Source organism: Taudactylus pleione, unplaced genomic scaffold, assembly GCF_031769625.1.
Source record: "Taudactylus pleione unplaced genomic scaffold, aTauple2 ptg000017l, whole genome shotgun sequence".
NCBI lineage: Eukaryota > Metazoa > Chordata > Amphibia > Anura > Myobatrachidae > Taudactylus > Taudactylus pleione.
Genome location: NW_028284419.1, coordinates 9,088,707 through 9,106,404, shown reverse-complemented (window position 1 = coordinate 9,106,404; position 17,698 = coordinate 9,088,707). Strand labels below are relative to the sequence as shown.

The window sequence follows — 17,698 nt, the reverse complement described above, 5'->3', positions numbered from 1 at the left end:
CGATCCATGACCTCCGTAAGCACCAGCAGCTCGCGCCTGGTGAATGCGGAGGCTCTCATGATGGCAATGGTGTTTTTCTTAAAAATCATTTTTGATAAAGTGTGTAAAAATTTTCTGATTGGCTAATGTATTTTGGAAATTAACAGGAGCAATTTTATTGGTTAGTGTATGAGTCATGTGTTCGACAGGGCCAGAAATCTCTGGAGAGTTATGATAGGCTTGATGCAGTGACATGCGTAAGCAAATTTAAATAAAGAAATGAACCCAGGGAAATATGCGGGGATCCACAGCAATAGTACAATTGTTTAATTGTGGTTCACATGTTTTTTGAACAATAAAAGCGAATGTTTCATCCGTACGTATTCTGCGGGTAAACACAAACACGGACAAGAGTAAAGTTTCTTGCATTGTGTTGAAAAAAACAAACAATTAAGCTAATTGATACATTGATTGGCATGATACGATTGATGGAGGTAGGCAGAATAAAGGAGCAGGTAATCGACATCTGACAAGGCCACTTCCTGTTTATACTTGTGCGTGCGTTCCTTTCAAGCCATTTCGGGGATGTACGCTCGCTATTTCGTACGCTCGTTAGTTAGAGGAGGGGTCGTCAGAGTTTTGGGAGGAATTTTAGATGCGAACGAAAATACGAGCGAGCCATTGAATTTAAATATTTTTGTACGTACGCCTAACGTACGTGCGCCCGCTTGCGAGTGGGTCTGAATGAGGGCCTTAGTGTCACGGATGTGGATTCTTGAGACTGTGTTCCCGGGCTGGGTCTTGAACTAATTCTATTCAACTCAGATGCTCTCTGGAGGAGACTAGGTTTGATAAAGTTCCTATGCATGAAAAGGTATACTAGGCCAGAAGGAACTACGGGAGAGTGAGGATAGTAAATAGAGAATCTTAACAGCACAGGATTGTGCAGATGTTGTCGCGATGGTGCTGAGGAAAAGATGGCAACTTAGGAACCGCTGAGTGCAATTAGGATGCCAGGAGAAGGACGATGGAGGTACTCGGTGCAGCTGGGAACCGTAGGGTGATTGGTGGTAGCACGGGAGCTACTTGATGCGGCTAGGAGCCGTACGGTGGACAGTGGCTTGATGCGGCTATGAGCTGTGAGGTTGAACGATGGTAGCACGGAAGCTATTCGGAGCCGCTAGGGAGCCGTGAGGTGAACGACGGTAGCACGGAAGCTACTTGGAGCGGCTAGGGAGCCGTGAGGTGAACGACGTTAGCACGGAAGCTACTTGGAGCGGCTAGAGAGCCGTGAACGATGGTAGCACAGAAGCTACTCGGAGTGGCTGGGAGCCGTGAGGTGAACGATGGTAGCACGGAGGCTACTTGGAGCGGCTAGGGAGCCGTGAGGTGAACGATGGTAGCATGGAGGCTACTTGGAGCGGGCTAGGGAGCAGTTTAGAGCAATAGTCACTAGAAGGTAGAAATTACCTTTAGGGAGCACAATGAGGAGACTCACTAGTTAAACTAAGAGACTTATTGCACTGGCAACTAGTGAGAGCAGTGGAGATCCTTTTATAGGAAGTGCAGGGAGAGGAGGAGAAGCAAGTTCATTGGAGGAGATCGAGTCACATGGGCAATCCAAGATGGCAGCGCCCATGGACCGGAGACCCGCGGCTGAACCCACGTGTGAGACGCCGGACTAGCGACCACGGGCAGAATGCAGGAGCCAGCGGGGAGCGGAGGGAGAGACCAGAGAAGCAGAGTACCACGCCGCAGCGTCCTGAGCGGTAAGTGCCGGGGTCTGATTCTGGGGTCTCTATTACGGGTTGTGACACTTAGTAGGGAGAGGGTAAAAAGATGCTAGTCTTTTTGGGACATGGAATCGCTTGGAGTACCCCAAGCTTCTCCCATGACCTCAGTGAGCTGTTCGGATTGAGGGAATTCAGCCTTAACTACCTTCTGAAGTTTAAACTACGGGGTTTTAGGTTTAGGGGCCGGTTCATCATCCTCTATATTCAGGATTGATTTAACAGCCCTCACTAAAGCAGTAACAGAGAGAACCTAGTGCGTCATCTGCCTCCTCAGATGATTTGTCCGAATCCGAAAGCTGGGTGGACTGAGAGGAAAATAGAGTCCGCCTATGTGCTTTGGTGGCTAATGGTCTGCCCGCCTGTAACTTTTGCTTAGAGGCGGCAGATGTTTGAGCCATATTCAGATGGGCATAAACATCCATCCAAGGAGACTGCACAGGGTGTACAGACATTATAGGTTGTAACAGCTATGCATACCCCATAGTAGGAGGCAGCATGGGAGTTGATAAACGATCCACTAGCTGCCTCGTAACCTGGGATAAGGACGACACCCAGGGTGGCTCATATACCGGGGCTGGTAATGTGAACTGGTGAGTAAATCTATAACAATTAGTATACAAACCATCCTGTATAGAATCCTGAAGGGACAAGCCAGTAAGACAGGATTTGCATGAAATCAGCACAGGGGCCTCAGCCTCATGTTTATCCTTATATACAGAAGACATAGGCAGTACATAGCACACAATAAGTGTAAAGCTAACAATGCAAAGTGACAGCCTTCACAAGTACAAGCAAATGTGAAGTACTATTGAACCCCTACACACCTGGTATTTGAGGATTAAGGAGAAACACCAGTGGTAGGAATAACGGACAGTCAGAAAGTTAAAGTGTATCACCACAGCAGAGCTAGCACAAGTCACATACAATGCATATAAATATAATTACAATGGGCTCTGAATCAACTACACAAGCACATAGGTTGGTAGGATTTGAGCACTATATAACCTGGCCCCTGGGGAGAGGCATACAGGGAGACTGGACCCAAACCCTCTAAGACCAGCAGCTTCAGCAGAGCTGCACACCTACACAAGAAGCTATGCCAATCTTCTCTCTATCAAATCAGAACAAATAAATGGTGTGAGGTGGCGCTCATCAGACACAAGGAAATAAGGATTAATAACCTATTTTAATCACAATAAAAATACAAAATACACATATCCTAAAAAAACATTCACATGTACAGATTAAATATCCAAACAGTAAAATGAATCTCAGCAGGGGCCTAAAAGATGGCCTATATATCCTGATTCCACACGGTACTAAACAAATAGGTGCCTGTGTTGTTTCAAATTATGGAAAGTTGATATTTATGTAGCCACAATGATTCTATATTGTAGCAGACAATGTTGCAGCAGTTAATACGTTACTGTATTAAAGATCTAGTGATATTCTATAAAAAGGATCTTTTAGAAGTGTGTCCTGAGTGGATTTCATATAATCACAATCCTGGATTAGTATAATACAGGAAATGATCCAGCTCCTCACTAATTAGGCTGTATGTGTGAGTGAGCTGACGCGTCCAGATCATCCGTACGCACCAGACAAACTGTGCACCTCTCTGTCAGGAGACCCAGCGTATTCCAGCAGTTGCCCAGTGTCTCCAACAAAGTAATGAGAGCAGGGTCCATATTCGCAATAAATTGCAGTGGAACAACAATGTTCTTAATACAGCGACTGGGTATTCGCTCTCAGATACACAGCATGCACCCTCTAATAATGGCTTCCATAATAATTGTAATCAGGTGAGGGGCAAACAGAGCAGCGGAGTCCCAAGTCTGGCACTTGTATTCTCACCCTCAAATGGAATGTCTGCACTTTCTGTGGTTTAAATCCAAGGTGCAATAAGAAACAGGTTGATTCTCAGGTTCAGTGTATATCTTAGACAAACATGGAGGCTCTCTCTGCCTTTTTGAGAAAGCCACCATGTGAGGAGAAACATGTTAAGGATACAGAAGGAGTTTGTCTAAGATATACACACTGGACCTGAGAATCAACCTATTTCTTATTGCACCTTGGATTTAAACCACAGAAAGTATAAAGATATACCTATACCTGCATCTCCGCTGCAGTCCTGGGTCCCCTGTGGCGCCGCCGAAATCACTGGACCAGTTACCAATGTGGCAGCGCAGGCGGATGTAGATGGAGCAGCAGCACAGGCGTCCAGTAGGACGCCTAGCGCTGCTTGCGCTGTAGTAAAAATAAAATAAGTCATAAAATTAAAAGCCTGGGACTGCTAAAGAGGTCCTCCTGTTATCAAAGGTGCGACTGATCCTATTCAGCACTAAAAGCTTAACTGTTTGGTGCCTGGATCACTCCAACCACACACACCCCATGGTATCCATGAGGATCCTCCTATGGACCCTGAAGAAGAAAAATTATATTAAAAAGAAAACAGTCTAAATTTTAAGTAAAGTATAAGCAGAGTTACGTCCACCTCCATGTAACACTAAACCACGCCTCAGTTATACAGACGACAATATTTACAGCTTCATATTGATGCTGGAAAGGAGAGTAGAAGTTTGCACAGTGACAGACTTGCAATAAATGTAATGCTAGTAAACTGATGCAAACAGAAACCTTTCCAGAATAACAGAATACTTACCTTTGTCCGCCAGGTCATTTATATGAACTAGGCCATCAGCAAGGTGTACCTTCATGCGCTCATCTTGAAAGAAGCCAAACCAAAGACATGCCACGTCCAATACAGAGGGATCAATTTCAACAGCTTCCACTTGTGAGCCCAGAAAATAGTCATGGATGAAGAGTGATAAACTGCCTCCACCCAGCCCTACTATCAAAACCGATATGCGGTGGCCTGTAATAGAATATAATCATTAATGAAAGACTGAACATTAACAAAAATATTTGGAACATATTAAAACTCCCAAATAGAGACATACTATATATGCCACATTTGTGTTATACTGCTCTTCTTCTAGTTCCCTACTACCACAATATGGTGTTAAACATTTATATTAAAGAGAACAGTATTGATTGACACAAAGTAAGATAAATGGTGAACTCTGTCCTCCGCTTATTCAAAATAAGTGTACACGGAGGGTGATCCAGAGCTGACCATATGCCTATTTGCGCATCATAAATTACATATGCTCGGTGTATAGCCACAAACAAAAGCTGTATGCCTATGTTTGTATTCAGATTTGGTAGTTGCGCTTGAAGAGGAGGACATGCAAATGCAGATGCAGTACATTGTACACAGTAATGCAGGCATGCTGATAGAGGCAGAGGCCCTGATTCAGAGCCGGACGCTCTGACAGAGCGCTCGCTCTGAATCAGGACCGGGCTATTTTTTTTTTAGAACGGCCTCCTGGCCGCTCGCATAGCTGTGGGTGACCACCCACAGCTATAGCGAGCGGCCAGGAAGATAATCGCGATGGTCAAGACCATCCCGACCATCGGGCTTGCGACGAGACCCTTGTGGTAGGGTCTCGGTGCCGCAAGCCCCAGAGAGATTTCGGCTCTAACAGAACCGAAATCTCTCCCACTGACATCACTTGTGATGTCAGTGGGGCCGCCCCCAAACGGAGGCGTTCACATGGTAACACCTCCGTTTGGGCAGTCACTCCCCCGGCCCGCCCACCAAAGGGGGCGTGCTGTCACTCAACATCGACAGCACGCCCCCTTTTGTACGAGACCCGGAGCGACGGATTGCCCGTCGCTATTTGGGTATCGCGCATGCGCTCTGGGCCACCATCGACCCTACTGCAAGCGCTCAGCGCTTGCGACCGGGTCTGAATCAGGCCCAGAACCAGCATAGAAACAAATATATTCCCATCAGTAGCCTTATCACTTGCATGGGGGCTAATGCAAATCCATGCTGATGATGAATGTCACTCACATTAGATACCTGATTGGCTACCTAGAATTCAGCGCTGAGGCCAATAGGTGCTTTTGTCACTGATCACGCATGTAATCGGAGGATTTTGCGTGCATATTTACAAACTTTCATTCATCCAAGTGAAGGAACAATATAGAGCAGTGGTTACCAAACTTGGTCCTCAAGGCACCCCAACCGTCCAGGTTTTAAGGATATCCATGCTTGAACACAGTTGGTTAAATCAAAGTGAATGAGGTACTAATTAAGCCACCTGTGCTCAAGCATAGATATCCCGAATACCTGGACTGTAAGGCTGCCTTGAGGTCTGAGTTTGGGAACCACTGCTATAGAGGTTGCTATTTTTGTTGCAATCAAACCGAATAGCGAATTCGTTTTTCGCTACCAAAACAAATGTTAACAAAAAATTTTCTTGTGTTTTTGACAGGTTGGGTGTAATGTTACCCAGGTGCATGCCTGACATAAACCTAGCTCATAGCCAACTGCAGCAGAGTTTAAATAGGTAGCAGGAGGGAACCCTGAAAACAGCTTTATTTTCACCTACACATAATTGCAATGTAGGACAGTCTTCTCATAATTAACACAAACATCACTAATTTCAGGCCACTTGGTTTTACCATAGGGTACTTGTGCTAAGAAATGTGAACGTACTACCTGGGAGTACTCCTGGTTGGTGAAGTAGCGCTAGTCCTGAAATCATTACTTTATGATGTTCACAGCACAAGTAGCTCTTGTCAATCACATGTGTGCTTGGAGGCTCCACTCTGCCATCCGACTTTTCCTGCTGTCTCTTCCGGTCTTTTTTCTTCTTTTTCTGTCCTAATATAAAAGAAAACTGTAACTTAAAAAGTGTCCATAAGGGTGTACAATTGTAAAAGCTGTGTATATTCCCCATGCCTTGCCAAGCCACACAGTACACAACTAGGGCATGTACAGATTCTGCATAAACGGTGTTAAAAATGCATAAATTACTTTTTTTTACAGAGAGAGAAATTGTCAACAAAGACCGTCTCATATTAGTTCTACATCTGATTCCCCACCCTCACTGGAATTTCAGCTCCCCAGGTTCCTTATGTTTTGTCCACATTTATATTATAGACACCATAATGTCCACATTCATATTACAGACACCATAATGTCCACAATCATATTATAGACACCATAATGTCCACATTAATACAGGCGCCATAATGTCCACATTCATATTATAGACACCATAATGTCCACATTCATAATACAGGTGCCATAATGTCCACATTCATATTATAGACACCATAATGTCCACATTCATAATACAGGCGCCATAATGTCGACATTCATAGTACAGACACCATAATGTCCACATTCACAGTACAGACACCATAATGTCCACATTCATAATACAGATGCCATAATGTCCACATTCATATTATAGACACCATAATGTCCACATTCATTATATAGATGCCATAATGCCCACATTCATAATACAGACGCCATAATGTCCACATTCATTATATAGATGCCATAATGTAGTCAGGTACATAGTGTCGCCACCCAATTTCAGCTTAACCCTAAAATTTCTATTGTCAACATTTTGACTGTGGTAACATTTCAACCATGTTGACATTACGGCAGTCAACATTATATTGTCGACCTTTTGACTGTTGACAACGACTGCATATCGAGCTCCCCTTACTAGCTTTCTGAAAGTGTCAGTGTCGTATATGATGACAGTACAGAACATTATGGGAAAACAAAGCAGTCACCTCTACTAAAGCCCCATGGGTGACGTTCCAGGTAAGGTATTTAATCTTTTACAGCTTCCTTCTATTTGCTTACACCCAGTATTTGCTGTTCATTGTGCACTAATTTCTATATTTAAATTATTTGTTACTTCACTTTACAATGCTAACCACCATAGTTTTTAATAGACAGGACCTTTATCTCCTCTGTATATGGAGAGGAAGTAATGGCCCTCATCTGGTCCTCCCCCCTTGACCCTATCCCTTCAGGTCTCCTCCGCTACCTCTCTCCTAGTGCCTGTTCCCATCTTGCCCACCTCCACAATCTCTCCCTCTCATCTGGCACTGTCCCTTCTGCATTTAAACATGCCCTTGTCTCCCCCATTCTTAAAAAACCTACCCTTGATCCTAACACTCTCGCCAACTACAGACCCATCTCTCTCCTCCCTTTTGCCTCCAAACTTCTTGAGCATATTGTTTACAACCGCCTTGCCACCTTTCTTTCCTCCCACTCCCTCCTTCACCCTTTTCAGTCTGGCCTACGTTCTCTCCACTCCACTGAAACTGCCCTCATGAAAGTCAGCAACAACCTCCTTGCTGTCAATTCCAAGTGCCACTACTATTCTCTGCTCCTTAACCTCTCTGCTGCTTTCGAAACCGTGGACCGCCCTCTCCTGCTGCAAATCCTTCACTCCCTTGGTCTACGTGACACTGCCCTCTCCTGGCTGTCCTCCTGCCTTCTCTGACCGATCCTTCTCTATCTCCTCTCATGACTCCTCTTCCCCACCACATCCTCTTACAGTATGTGTTCCACAAGGTTCTGTTTTTGGACCACTCCTATTCTCCCTCTATACATCCTCTCTAGGTGAACTCATCACCTCTTTTGACCTCCATTATCATCTCTATGCTGATGATACTCAGATCTACCTTTCCTCCCCTGACTTCTTCCCCTCTCTCCTCACTCGTATCTCCAACTGTCTCTCTGCTATCTCTTCCTGGATGTCCCAGCGATTTCTTAAACTTAATATGTTTAAGACTGAGCTGATCATCTTCCCACTCTCCCACATAACCTCCCTTCCCACTATTTCTTTATCAATTGATGGCACAACTATCTCCTCTAGCTCCAAAGTGCACTGTCTTGGCGTTATCCTGGACTCCATCCTCTCCTTCAAACCACATATCCAGAGCCTCTCAGTCCTGTCATTTCCATCTCAAAAATATTTCCAGGATCAGACCCCTTTCTCACCCAGGATGCTACTAAGACCCTAATACACTCACTGGTCATCTCCAGATTGGACTACTGTAACCTCCTCCTATCTGGCCTCCCCAACTCCCATCTCTCTCCTCTCCAGTCTGTCCTCAATGCTGCTGCTCGACTCATCTTTCTCTCCAAATGCTCTACATCTGCCTCCCCTCTCCTACAATCCCTCCACTGGCTCACCTTCCCCTTCAGAACACAATTCAAGGTTATCACACTCGCTTGCAAAGCCCTCACCCATTCCTCTCCCATTTACGTCTCTGACCACATCTCACTTCACTCTCCTGTCCACCCTCTTCATTCAACAATGCACACCCCCTCTCATGCCAACTGATTACTTCCTTCCACCTCCAAGATTTTGCCCGTGTTGCTCCCCACCTTTGGAACTCCCCATCAGACTCTCCACCTCTCTATAATCCTTCAAACGGACTCTGAAGACCCACTACTTCATCAAAGCCTTCCAGTTCTCATCCTAACTTGCTGCTACATGCTCCTTCCTCCCTGTCTACCCCATCTGTCAAACCTGTTTGTCTGCTCCTCCCCTTTAGAATGTAAACTCTTGCGGGCAGGGCCCTCTACCCTCTTGTGCTTCTCCTTACTTTATTTTCATCTACTTCTTACTCCCCACTAGGGCACCTAACACTTGGTTGCTTATGCTCTGTTGCTTATTTGGGTGTTATGGTCACCAATGTAGCAATGTATATTATACATGTCCTTGTCCTGTATTCTATTGTACTGTAAGTCACTTTTTTGTTTATGTACTTTGTAAGGCGCTGCAGAACACTTGTGGCGCAATATAAATAAACGATGATAACAATAAAGAGGTGCCCTAACATTAACCATATGTATAAAAGAAAATATATGGATATATGGCAGGTGGGCGCTTGTAGAGCACCATATTAATACGGTACTCAGCATACTATAAAAAAACAGACAAATGAACACTTTTATAAAGAATGAAAGCGCTGATGAAACCGCTAAAATGAAACGCATCGGGTGGCCTCCCATGCGCCACCTGTCATTGGTTGGTGAATGTAATAAGGCTTATCATGGCGATTTGCACCTGGGACAGCGTTTGCTGGAGGCCAATCCTAGAGAGGTTTTGCTGATTTGGCATTGTTTGATAAGCTCATCAACTGCTTGTCTATGGTGAGCAGATTATTAGATATGTAATAAAATTTAAACATTTTTAAAAATGTATTGCACTAGTGGAGCATTTCTTTCTTCGTTATTATTAACTAAGCGGACACCAGGGATTTGGTTGACTGCTCATGTGAGAGAGCAACAAGATACACAAACCCGGAGAGTTCAGATAACCGATTTATAAAAGTTAAGTGCGCATTTGGCTGTTTTTTTAAAGTATTCTAAGAACCATATTAATGTGGGGCCTGATTCACTATGGAACACTATTGCGATCCCAGCTACGATTACGCACGCAGACCTGCTGTGAAAATATGCTGTTTGCAATCGCAAAGCCAGCACAGAGACACCCAATACCGCTTTTGCACATTCGTAAGGCCTCTCAGACCTGCGTACACATCGGTACCATCGAGTAAAATCTGCCCCTCACTCACAAATACAACAGGTCTGGCTAATTTATGCACGCCCAGAAAACAGCGTTCAAACGGACAGGCACGTCTGCGTTTCTCCAACCACTCCCCCGTCACCACCCCCATCACTCTGCGACGGCTTTCTATCTATGTAGGCGATCGCAATGCCAACTCACGCAGGCGCACTGCGGTGCATACGCATGAGCAGTACACATCTGCTGATCAGCCGATCTGTGTACGCTGTTGCTATCCGTGATGAATCAGGCCCGTGGTGCACTATGAGCACCCACCTGTCTTTGTTTTAAGGATAATGTTTAATTTAAACCTCTGGCTGGTGAGGACTTGGACAAGGAGCAGCTGCCACTGATGGGAATTTACACTTTGACTATAAGCAGCCATGGAAAGACCCAAAGTGATGGATAGATTTGATCTAATATATGCTGGTCACAATAATTTGCCCCCGCTAACCAATTTATTTTGAAGCAAAGTTGCATATAGACAGGTTACATGTACAAAATATGTAATAAATACTGCAGATGGGCACTCTATGGAAAGGGTATATAGAGCCGTACTGTATAAGGTTTGGACAGTACAATTTCCTCTTTACTTAACGTAACAAAATATATATTTTAGCTGTCCTTCTCCAAATATAATTTTATCACCTATTCGTTTCATAGTAACAGATTTCTGCTTATTCAGATTACTTCTAAGCCAATTGTATTCAACTACAGAATTGTTCTTCACCTGTCTGTTATCAGTGCGGACTCAGCAACCCTACCCTATAATGTCTCCAGGATCCAGACACTCATGTCCCGTCTCTCAGCTCTTACCACTGTGTGTGGTACTCGGCAGTAGCCTGGCCTCAGACTGTACTACATTTTGGTTACTGAGGAATATTAGACGCCTGAAGTAGCTGGTCCCATCTCCACGTACATCCTCCACTACATATTCCCCACTCAGTTCACTCCTGCCACGATTCTGGATTGTCCGAGTCCCAATGTCTCCACCGGCTGATAAAAATGGAATCTGTGGAAAGACAATTATCCATCTTAATACGCTAAATAACACAAAAAAACTAATTTTACCTTTCAAAGAAAGAATGCTAGAGCTTTACTATAGCATGGACCTGCAAGAGGTAATACTGAGTAGGCATCAAAAAACCGGAAGTCTTTTCCCTCAGCCTTACCCAGATCTGGCAACTTGTGCTAATACTGTCGAGATCCCTAAACCTCCCCTGATGTCACATTCTGATGTGCTAATATTAGTTACTGAAACAGATTTCATCAGACTGGTCTGTGATTGGGCTGTCTGGCTTCAGCTACCAGTGGCTCTTGGAAACACATTCAAGGTAAAACACAAAACTTTTTGTTTGGGAGGGGGAGTAGGAAATTATGGTTGTGCTACATAAAGTGGACATTGAGAATGTCGAAATATCAAATGTTGACATTCACGACATCAACACTGACATAATGTCGACATTATGAATTTCGACAGTCAGCATATTGACAATGCGGGTTACCATACACCTAACTAACCCTAACCCAAAATCTGCTGTTGACATTCTGACCACGTCGACATCATGAATGAACATCAGCATTTACTCCCTGCCAAATCTCAATATTCATTACAATCACCCAGGTGGTGCGTCAGCAGCAGGGTACACAGTGCTGAAGAGGACATCCAAAAATTGGACGTACAGCTCTTCAGGTTCAGCCTAACAGATTGCTATCCATCTCCGTTCAGATCACATTGTTTACATACATAATACTACACACTATAGACAGTTTGGGGTATTTATTTGGAGAACATGTTGAGTATACTGTAAAGGTCCAATGTGGGATTCTCTATAATGTCTAGTCCAAACCAAGAATAGTATTGGATTTCACTCTTACCTGCTTGTTATCTGGTAACCCCGGGGGTGCTAGTTCTAAAACTTTGGCAGACAACTCTGATTGAATAGTCTCCATACTTTCATACTGTTGGTCTCTATGCAAGGCCACAATTATTAGACGACGGAATCCAACACTTCCTGCCAACTGCCTCCGTCCCGGCTCAAACCCAAAAAGCCATTCTGTTTCTCTACCTTGAGGGACTGAAAAATAGAATTAAAATGTGAAATAGGAAATGAAGAGAACTAATGACAACAGGTTATTCTGGCAAAAAAAAGGGATTTTAAAAATTTGGTCATGTAACTCACTGCAATTGTTTATTGCTAAATGCTTTCCCTTATGATGAATGAGAATATCCTATCATGTGTTATAAGCAAAACAGCTGACTACTAGCTTTCACTGCATTGTACAAGATTAAAACCAGGAATCAAATCTGTTTTCCACCTCCGTATGACTTTAAATTTTTAACATGCATATTACCTTTTGTAGCTTTTACTAAATATATTTATATCTAAAATATACACAGTAGAATGGCTTTATATTTATATCTAATATTTACAGTATATTTATATCTAATATATACACAGTAGAACACCAATCTTTAAAAGAAATTGGGAGCTAGGCTAATTAGGATAATCTGTTTGTTGAGATAATTGGGCATCTGACTATGTATGTACAGTCAGGTCCATAAATATTGGGACATTTACAGAATTTTCAGATTTTGGCATCTATTCACCACCACAATGGTTTTGAAATGAAACAAACAAGATGTGCTTTAACTGCAGACTTTCAGATTTAATTTGAGGGTAATTACATCAAAATCGGGTGAACGGTGTAGGAATTACAACAGTTTCAATATGTGCCTCCCACTTTTTAAGGGGCCAAAAGTAATGGGACTATCAACTCAAAAGCTATTTCATGGACAGGTGTGGGCTATTCCCTCGTTATTTCATTATCAATTAAGCAGGTAAAAGGTCTGGAGTTGATTCTAGGTGTGACATTTGCATTTTGAATCAGATGCTGTCGACTCTCAATATGAGATCCAAAGAGCTGTCACTATCAGTGAAGCAAGCAATCATTAGGCTGAAAAATCAAAACAAACCCATCAGAGAGATAGCAAAAACATTAGGTGTGGCCAAATCTACTGTTTGGAACATTCTTAAAAAGAAAGAACGCAACGGAGAGCTCAGCAACACCAAAAGACCCGGAAGACCACGGAAAACAACTGTGGTAGATGACAAAATAATTATTTCCCTTTGTGAAGAAAAACCACTTCACAACAGTTGGCCAAATCAAGAACACTCTCCAGGAGGTAGATGTATATGTGTCAAAGTCAACAATCAAGAGAAGACTTCACAAGAGTGAATATAGAGGGTTCACCCCACAAGATGTAAACCATTGGTGAGCCACAAAAACAGGAAGACCAGATTAGAGTTTGCCAAACAACATCTAAAAAAGCCATTACAGTTCTGGAACAACATCCTATGGACAGAGGAGACAAAGATCAACTTGTACCAGAGTGATGGGAAGAGAAGAGAAGGAAAGGAACTGCTCATGATCCAAAACATACCACCTCATCAGTGAAGCATGGTGGTGGTAGTGTCATGGCGTGGGCATGTATGGCTGCCAATGGAACTGGTTCCCTTGTATTTATTGATGATGTGACTGCTGACAAAAGCAGCAGAATGAATTCTGAAGTGTTTCAGGCAATATTATATGCTAATATTCAGTCAAATGCTTCAGAACTCATTGGACGGCGCTTCACAGTGCAGATGGACAAAGCATACTGCAAAAGCAACCAAAGAGTTTTTTAAGGCTAAAAAGTGGAATGTTACGCAATGGCCAAGTCAACCCCCTGACCTGAATGCGATTGAGCATGCATTTCACTTGATGAAGACAAAACTGAAGGGAAAATGCCCCAAGAACAAGCAGGAACTGAAGACATTTGCAGTAGAGGCCTGGCAGAGCATCACCAGGGATGAAACCCAGCATCTGGTGATGTCTATGCGTTCCAGACTTCAGGCTGTAATTGCCTGCAAAGGATTTGCAACAAAGTATTAAAAAGTGAAAGTTAGATTTAGTTTGTTTAGTTTGTCCCATTACTTTTGGCCCCTTAAAAAGTGGGAGGCACATATAGAAACTGTTGTAATTCCTACACCGTTCACCTGATTTGGATGTAATTACCCTCAAATTAAATCTGAAAGTCTGCAGTTAAAGCACATCTTGTTTGTTTCATTTCAAAGCCATTGTGGTGGTGAATAGTGGCCAAAATATGAAAATTCTGTCAATGTCCCAATATTTATGGACCTGACTGTACATATGTTTTTTCCATAACTTTACAGTGCCAGTATGCCATCATATACAGGAGACAAAAAAAAATTATATGATGGCATACTGGCATTGTAAAGTTATCTACTGGCATATTGTCTATTTACCATCCCCTAGTATATAACACAGTCACTGACTATTTATTACACTCATATCAAGAGAACAGTGTGGTGTCATATTCTAAGGCTCTGGAAAATACATCTGTCTTATGAGACAAATCTGAAAAGGAACGTACTAAAGTAAAAGTTGCAAGAAAGTAGGGGGTAAATTTACTTAAGTGAGAGTTTCTAGAAGAGAGTTTCAGAAGAGATGTTACCCATAGCAACCAATCAGATTATACTGAACATTTAACTACCTTCTAGAAGATAATAGCTAGAATCTGAGTGGTTGCTATAGGCAACATCTCTTCTAAAACCTCTCACTTTAGTAAATTTACCCCTAAGTGTCAAGTCCATATATAAAGCTTTCTGCAGTTGGCAAACACCTCCATCTGACCACCAAACTTGAAAAGGAGAGAGTTTATTAATACTGCATCTAGCAAAGGGGCCCTGCCATAAACAGACAGAAATTCTAGAGCAGGACAAAAGATACTCACTGATGAATATAGCAAAGTGATTGGAGTGAGAAAGTCGGATTGTTGGACAGTCCACCACGTGAAATGTGTAACGGGTTTTCCCCGTGTCTCCTTCGCACAAGTCCAGTGACACCTCCTGAGAAGTTTGGTTCTGGTTTAGGCGGTTTCGCATTAAAGCATAACGCTGACGTTCCTTAACAGATTCCATTAGTTCACTAGGACTTCCGCAGCGTACAGTCTTTACACCCTCCTCATCTGGCATAATTTCTAAGACCTGGGGGAAACCTGGCATCTCTCGGACTTTGGTCATCACAAACACAAACACTGGCAGAGGAAACTGGCTGCCAGACTCCTTACTGCTGCCTTCTGAGACCTGGTGAATCCGCATCATCCACCCACCTTGCGAAAATTGTGTGACCAGCTTCTCCAACACATGAGCTTGGGCCAGGGAGACACAAACATAGCGTCCACCAACCTGCAGGACACGACCGATTTCAACCAACAGTTTTCTAGCGGTTTCCACAGTGCCTTCATCGGTATCAGTTAGTATTGCATCCAATGTTCCCTTATCTAGCACCGCCTGAAAGTGAGAATCGGGGAAAGTAGTCTGTGTAGCATCCATCAGTTGGTATGTCATATTGGACCGTTGATTGAGATTACGCTCATTCATCTGACGAATTACCACCTCACTCACATCAATATTTGTTATGTTTTGGCATCCAGCATCATAAAGACGTTCACTCAGTTCGGAGTTACCACAGCCCACCACTAGTACCTGTAAAAAAATAAAGATAACTATTGGCATTAATATTATATCAATAGTTATTACTGAGCTAAAGACATTCATTTAAAAAAAAAAAAACAACATCATTCTATCGCCCATACTTCTTGTTAGGAAGGACAGGTTGCATCCAAGTGACCGCTTTAGTGAAATGACCATTTTGGTAGAATTAGCTTTCTGTGGTGCTGAAATAGATTAAGATAACTAACAATATTTCACCTCTCCATGTTCCATAAAGGAAATTTTCAATTTTGGAGTCTAGTAGTTCCTTAAAAACACAATTCCACCTAGGGAACAATTTCCTAAGAGCCATTTGTCAGGTCCTCACAAAACTGGTTGAGAATCAGAGAAGGGGAGGGTGGAGGGGAGTGTAAAAGACTGCAGCTTACGAATAAAAGGGAGGGAGGACTCCAGTGCAAAGCATTATTGTAGAAAGAAGTAAAAGGTAAACAGGCGATAAAGTGGATCACCTCTGTTCTCACGACTCTCTAAAGAAAGAAAAGGATTAGACTACATGCTACAATGCACGGAGTACCACATATTCCCTGCACCTAGGAGAGAGAGATCCCAGTCAAGAGAGATAGAGATAGAGATCCCAGTGGAGAGAGATCGAGATCCCAGTGGAGAGAGAGAGATATCCCAGTGGAGAGAGAGAGATATCCCAGTGGAGAGAGAGAGATATCCCAGTGGAGAGAGAGAGATATCCCAGTGGAGAGAGAGAGAGAGATCCCAGTGGAGAGAGAGAGATCCCAGTGGAGAGAGAGAGAGATCCCAGTGGAGAGAGAGAGAGATCCCAGTGGAGAGAGAGAGAGAGATCCCAGTGGAGACAGAGAGAGAGAGATCCCAGTGGAGAGAGAGAGATCCCAGTGGAGAGAGAGAGATCCCAGTGGAGAGAGAGAGATCCCAGTGGAGAGAGAGAGATCCCAGTGGAGAGAGAGATCCCAGTGGAGAGAGAGAGAGATCCCAGTCATGGAGCAGGAAGATACATCCCTTTCAGGGAGCATAGAAGAGAGATCCCAGTCAGGGAGCAGAGAGAGAGATCCCAGTCAGGGAGCATAAAGAGAGATCCCAGTCAGGGAGCATAAAGAGAGATCCCAGTCAGGGAGCATAAAGAGAGATCCCAGTCAGGGAGCATAAAGAGAGATCCCAGTCAGGGAGCATAAAGAGAGATCCCAGTCAGGGAGCAGAGAGAGAGATCCCAGTCAGGGAGCATAAAGAGAGATCCCAGTCAGGGAGCATAAAGAGAGATCCCAGTCAGGGAGCAGAGAGAGAGATCCCAGTCAGGGAGCATAAAGAGAGATCCCAGTCAGGGAGCAGAGAGAGAGATCCCAGTCAGGGAGCAGAGAGAGAGATCCCAGTCAGGGAGCAGAGAGAGAGATCCCAGTCAGGGAGCATAAAGAGAGATCCCAGTCAGGAAGCAGAGAGAGAGAGATCCCAGCCAGGGAGCAAAGAGAAAGAGGTCGCAGGCAGAGCAGGGGTTCTGCATGTCACACTACTCACCTTGTCTTTCGGCTTAATATATTTATGCAGCACTGCGCACAGCTCCAGGTAGCCTCCATACCACTCAAAGGCCTGCTCGCCCCGGCGCCGGAAGAACTGCTCCCAGTACTCGCTGGAGGAGAACTCCTTACTGCTCCTGGGCAACAGACTCATCATCACCCGGCAGCCACCCTGTCCCTGTCCCTGTCACAACAACACGTGGGGCCCAGCTCAGGCACTTCCGGGGGGAACTGAAGGCGTGATCCGCAGATCTCATTCTGATTGGTCCAAGGTTTCCCAGCGACGCTTCTCATTGGTGAGGGAGCTGGTAATAGAGGCATGCAGTACCTGTGGGTGGCCCTATGCTGCTTATGGGTGAGAGACAGATACAGTGAAGCTGAGGAATAAGGTACTTGGGTCAGGGAGA

General features: G+C 43.9%; 1 protein-coding gene across 1 annotated transcript in view; it reads right to left on the bottom strand.

The window, feature by feature from the left end:
• METTL13 (methyltransferase 13, eEF1A N-terminus and K55) overlaps positions 1 to 17,536 on the bottom strand; it is a 33,005-nt gene extending 15,469 nt beyond the window's left edge. The window contains exons 1-6 of the mRNA XM_088482179.1: positions 17,293 to 17,536; positions 15,033 to 15,786; positions 12,113 to 12,312; positions 11,051 to 11,246; positions 6,343 to 6,507; positions 4,435 to 4,647 (exon numbers count right to left, since the gene is read on the bottom strand). Of these exons, the coding sequence (XP_088338305.1) occupies positions 4,435 to 4,647; positions 6,343 to 6,507; positions 11,051 to 11,246; positions 12,113 to 12,312; positions 15,033 to 15,786; positions 17,293 to 17,448 (1,684 nt within the window). The 5' untranslated portion in view covers positions 17,449 to 17,536. The remainder of the gene's footprint in view (positions 1 to 4,434; positions 4,648 to 6,342; positions 6,508 to 11,050; positions 11,247 to 12,112; positions 12,313 to 15,032; positions 15,787 to 17,292) is intronic.
• Between the last annotated feature and the right edge of the window lie 162 nt (positions 17,537 to 17,698).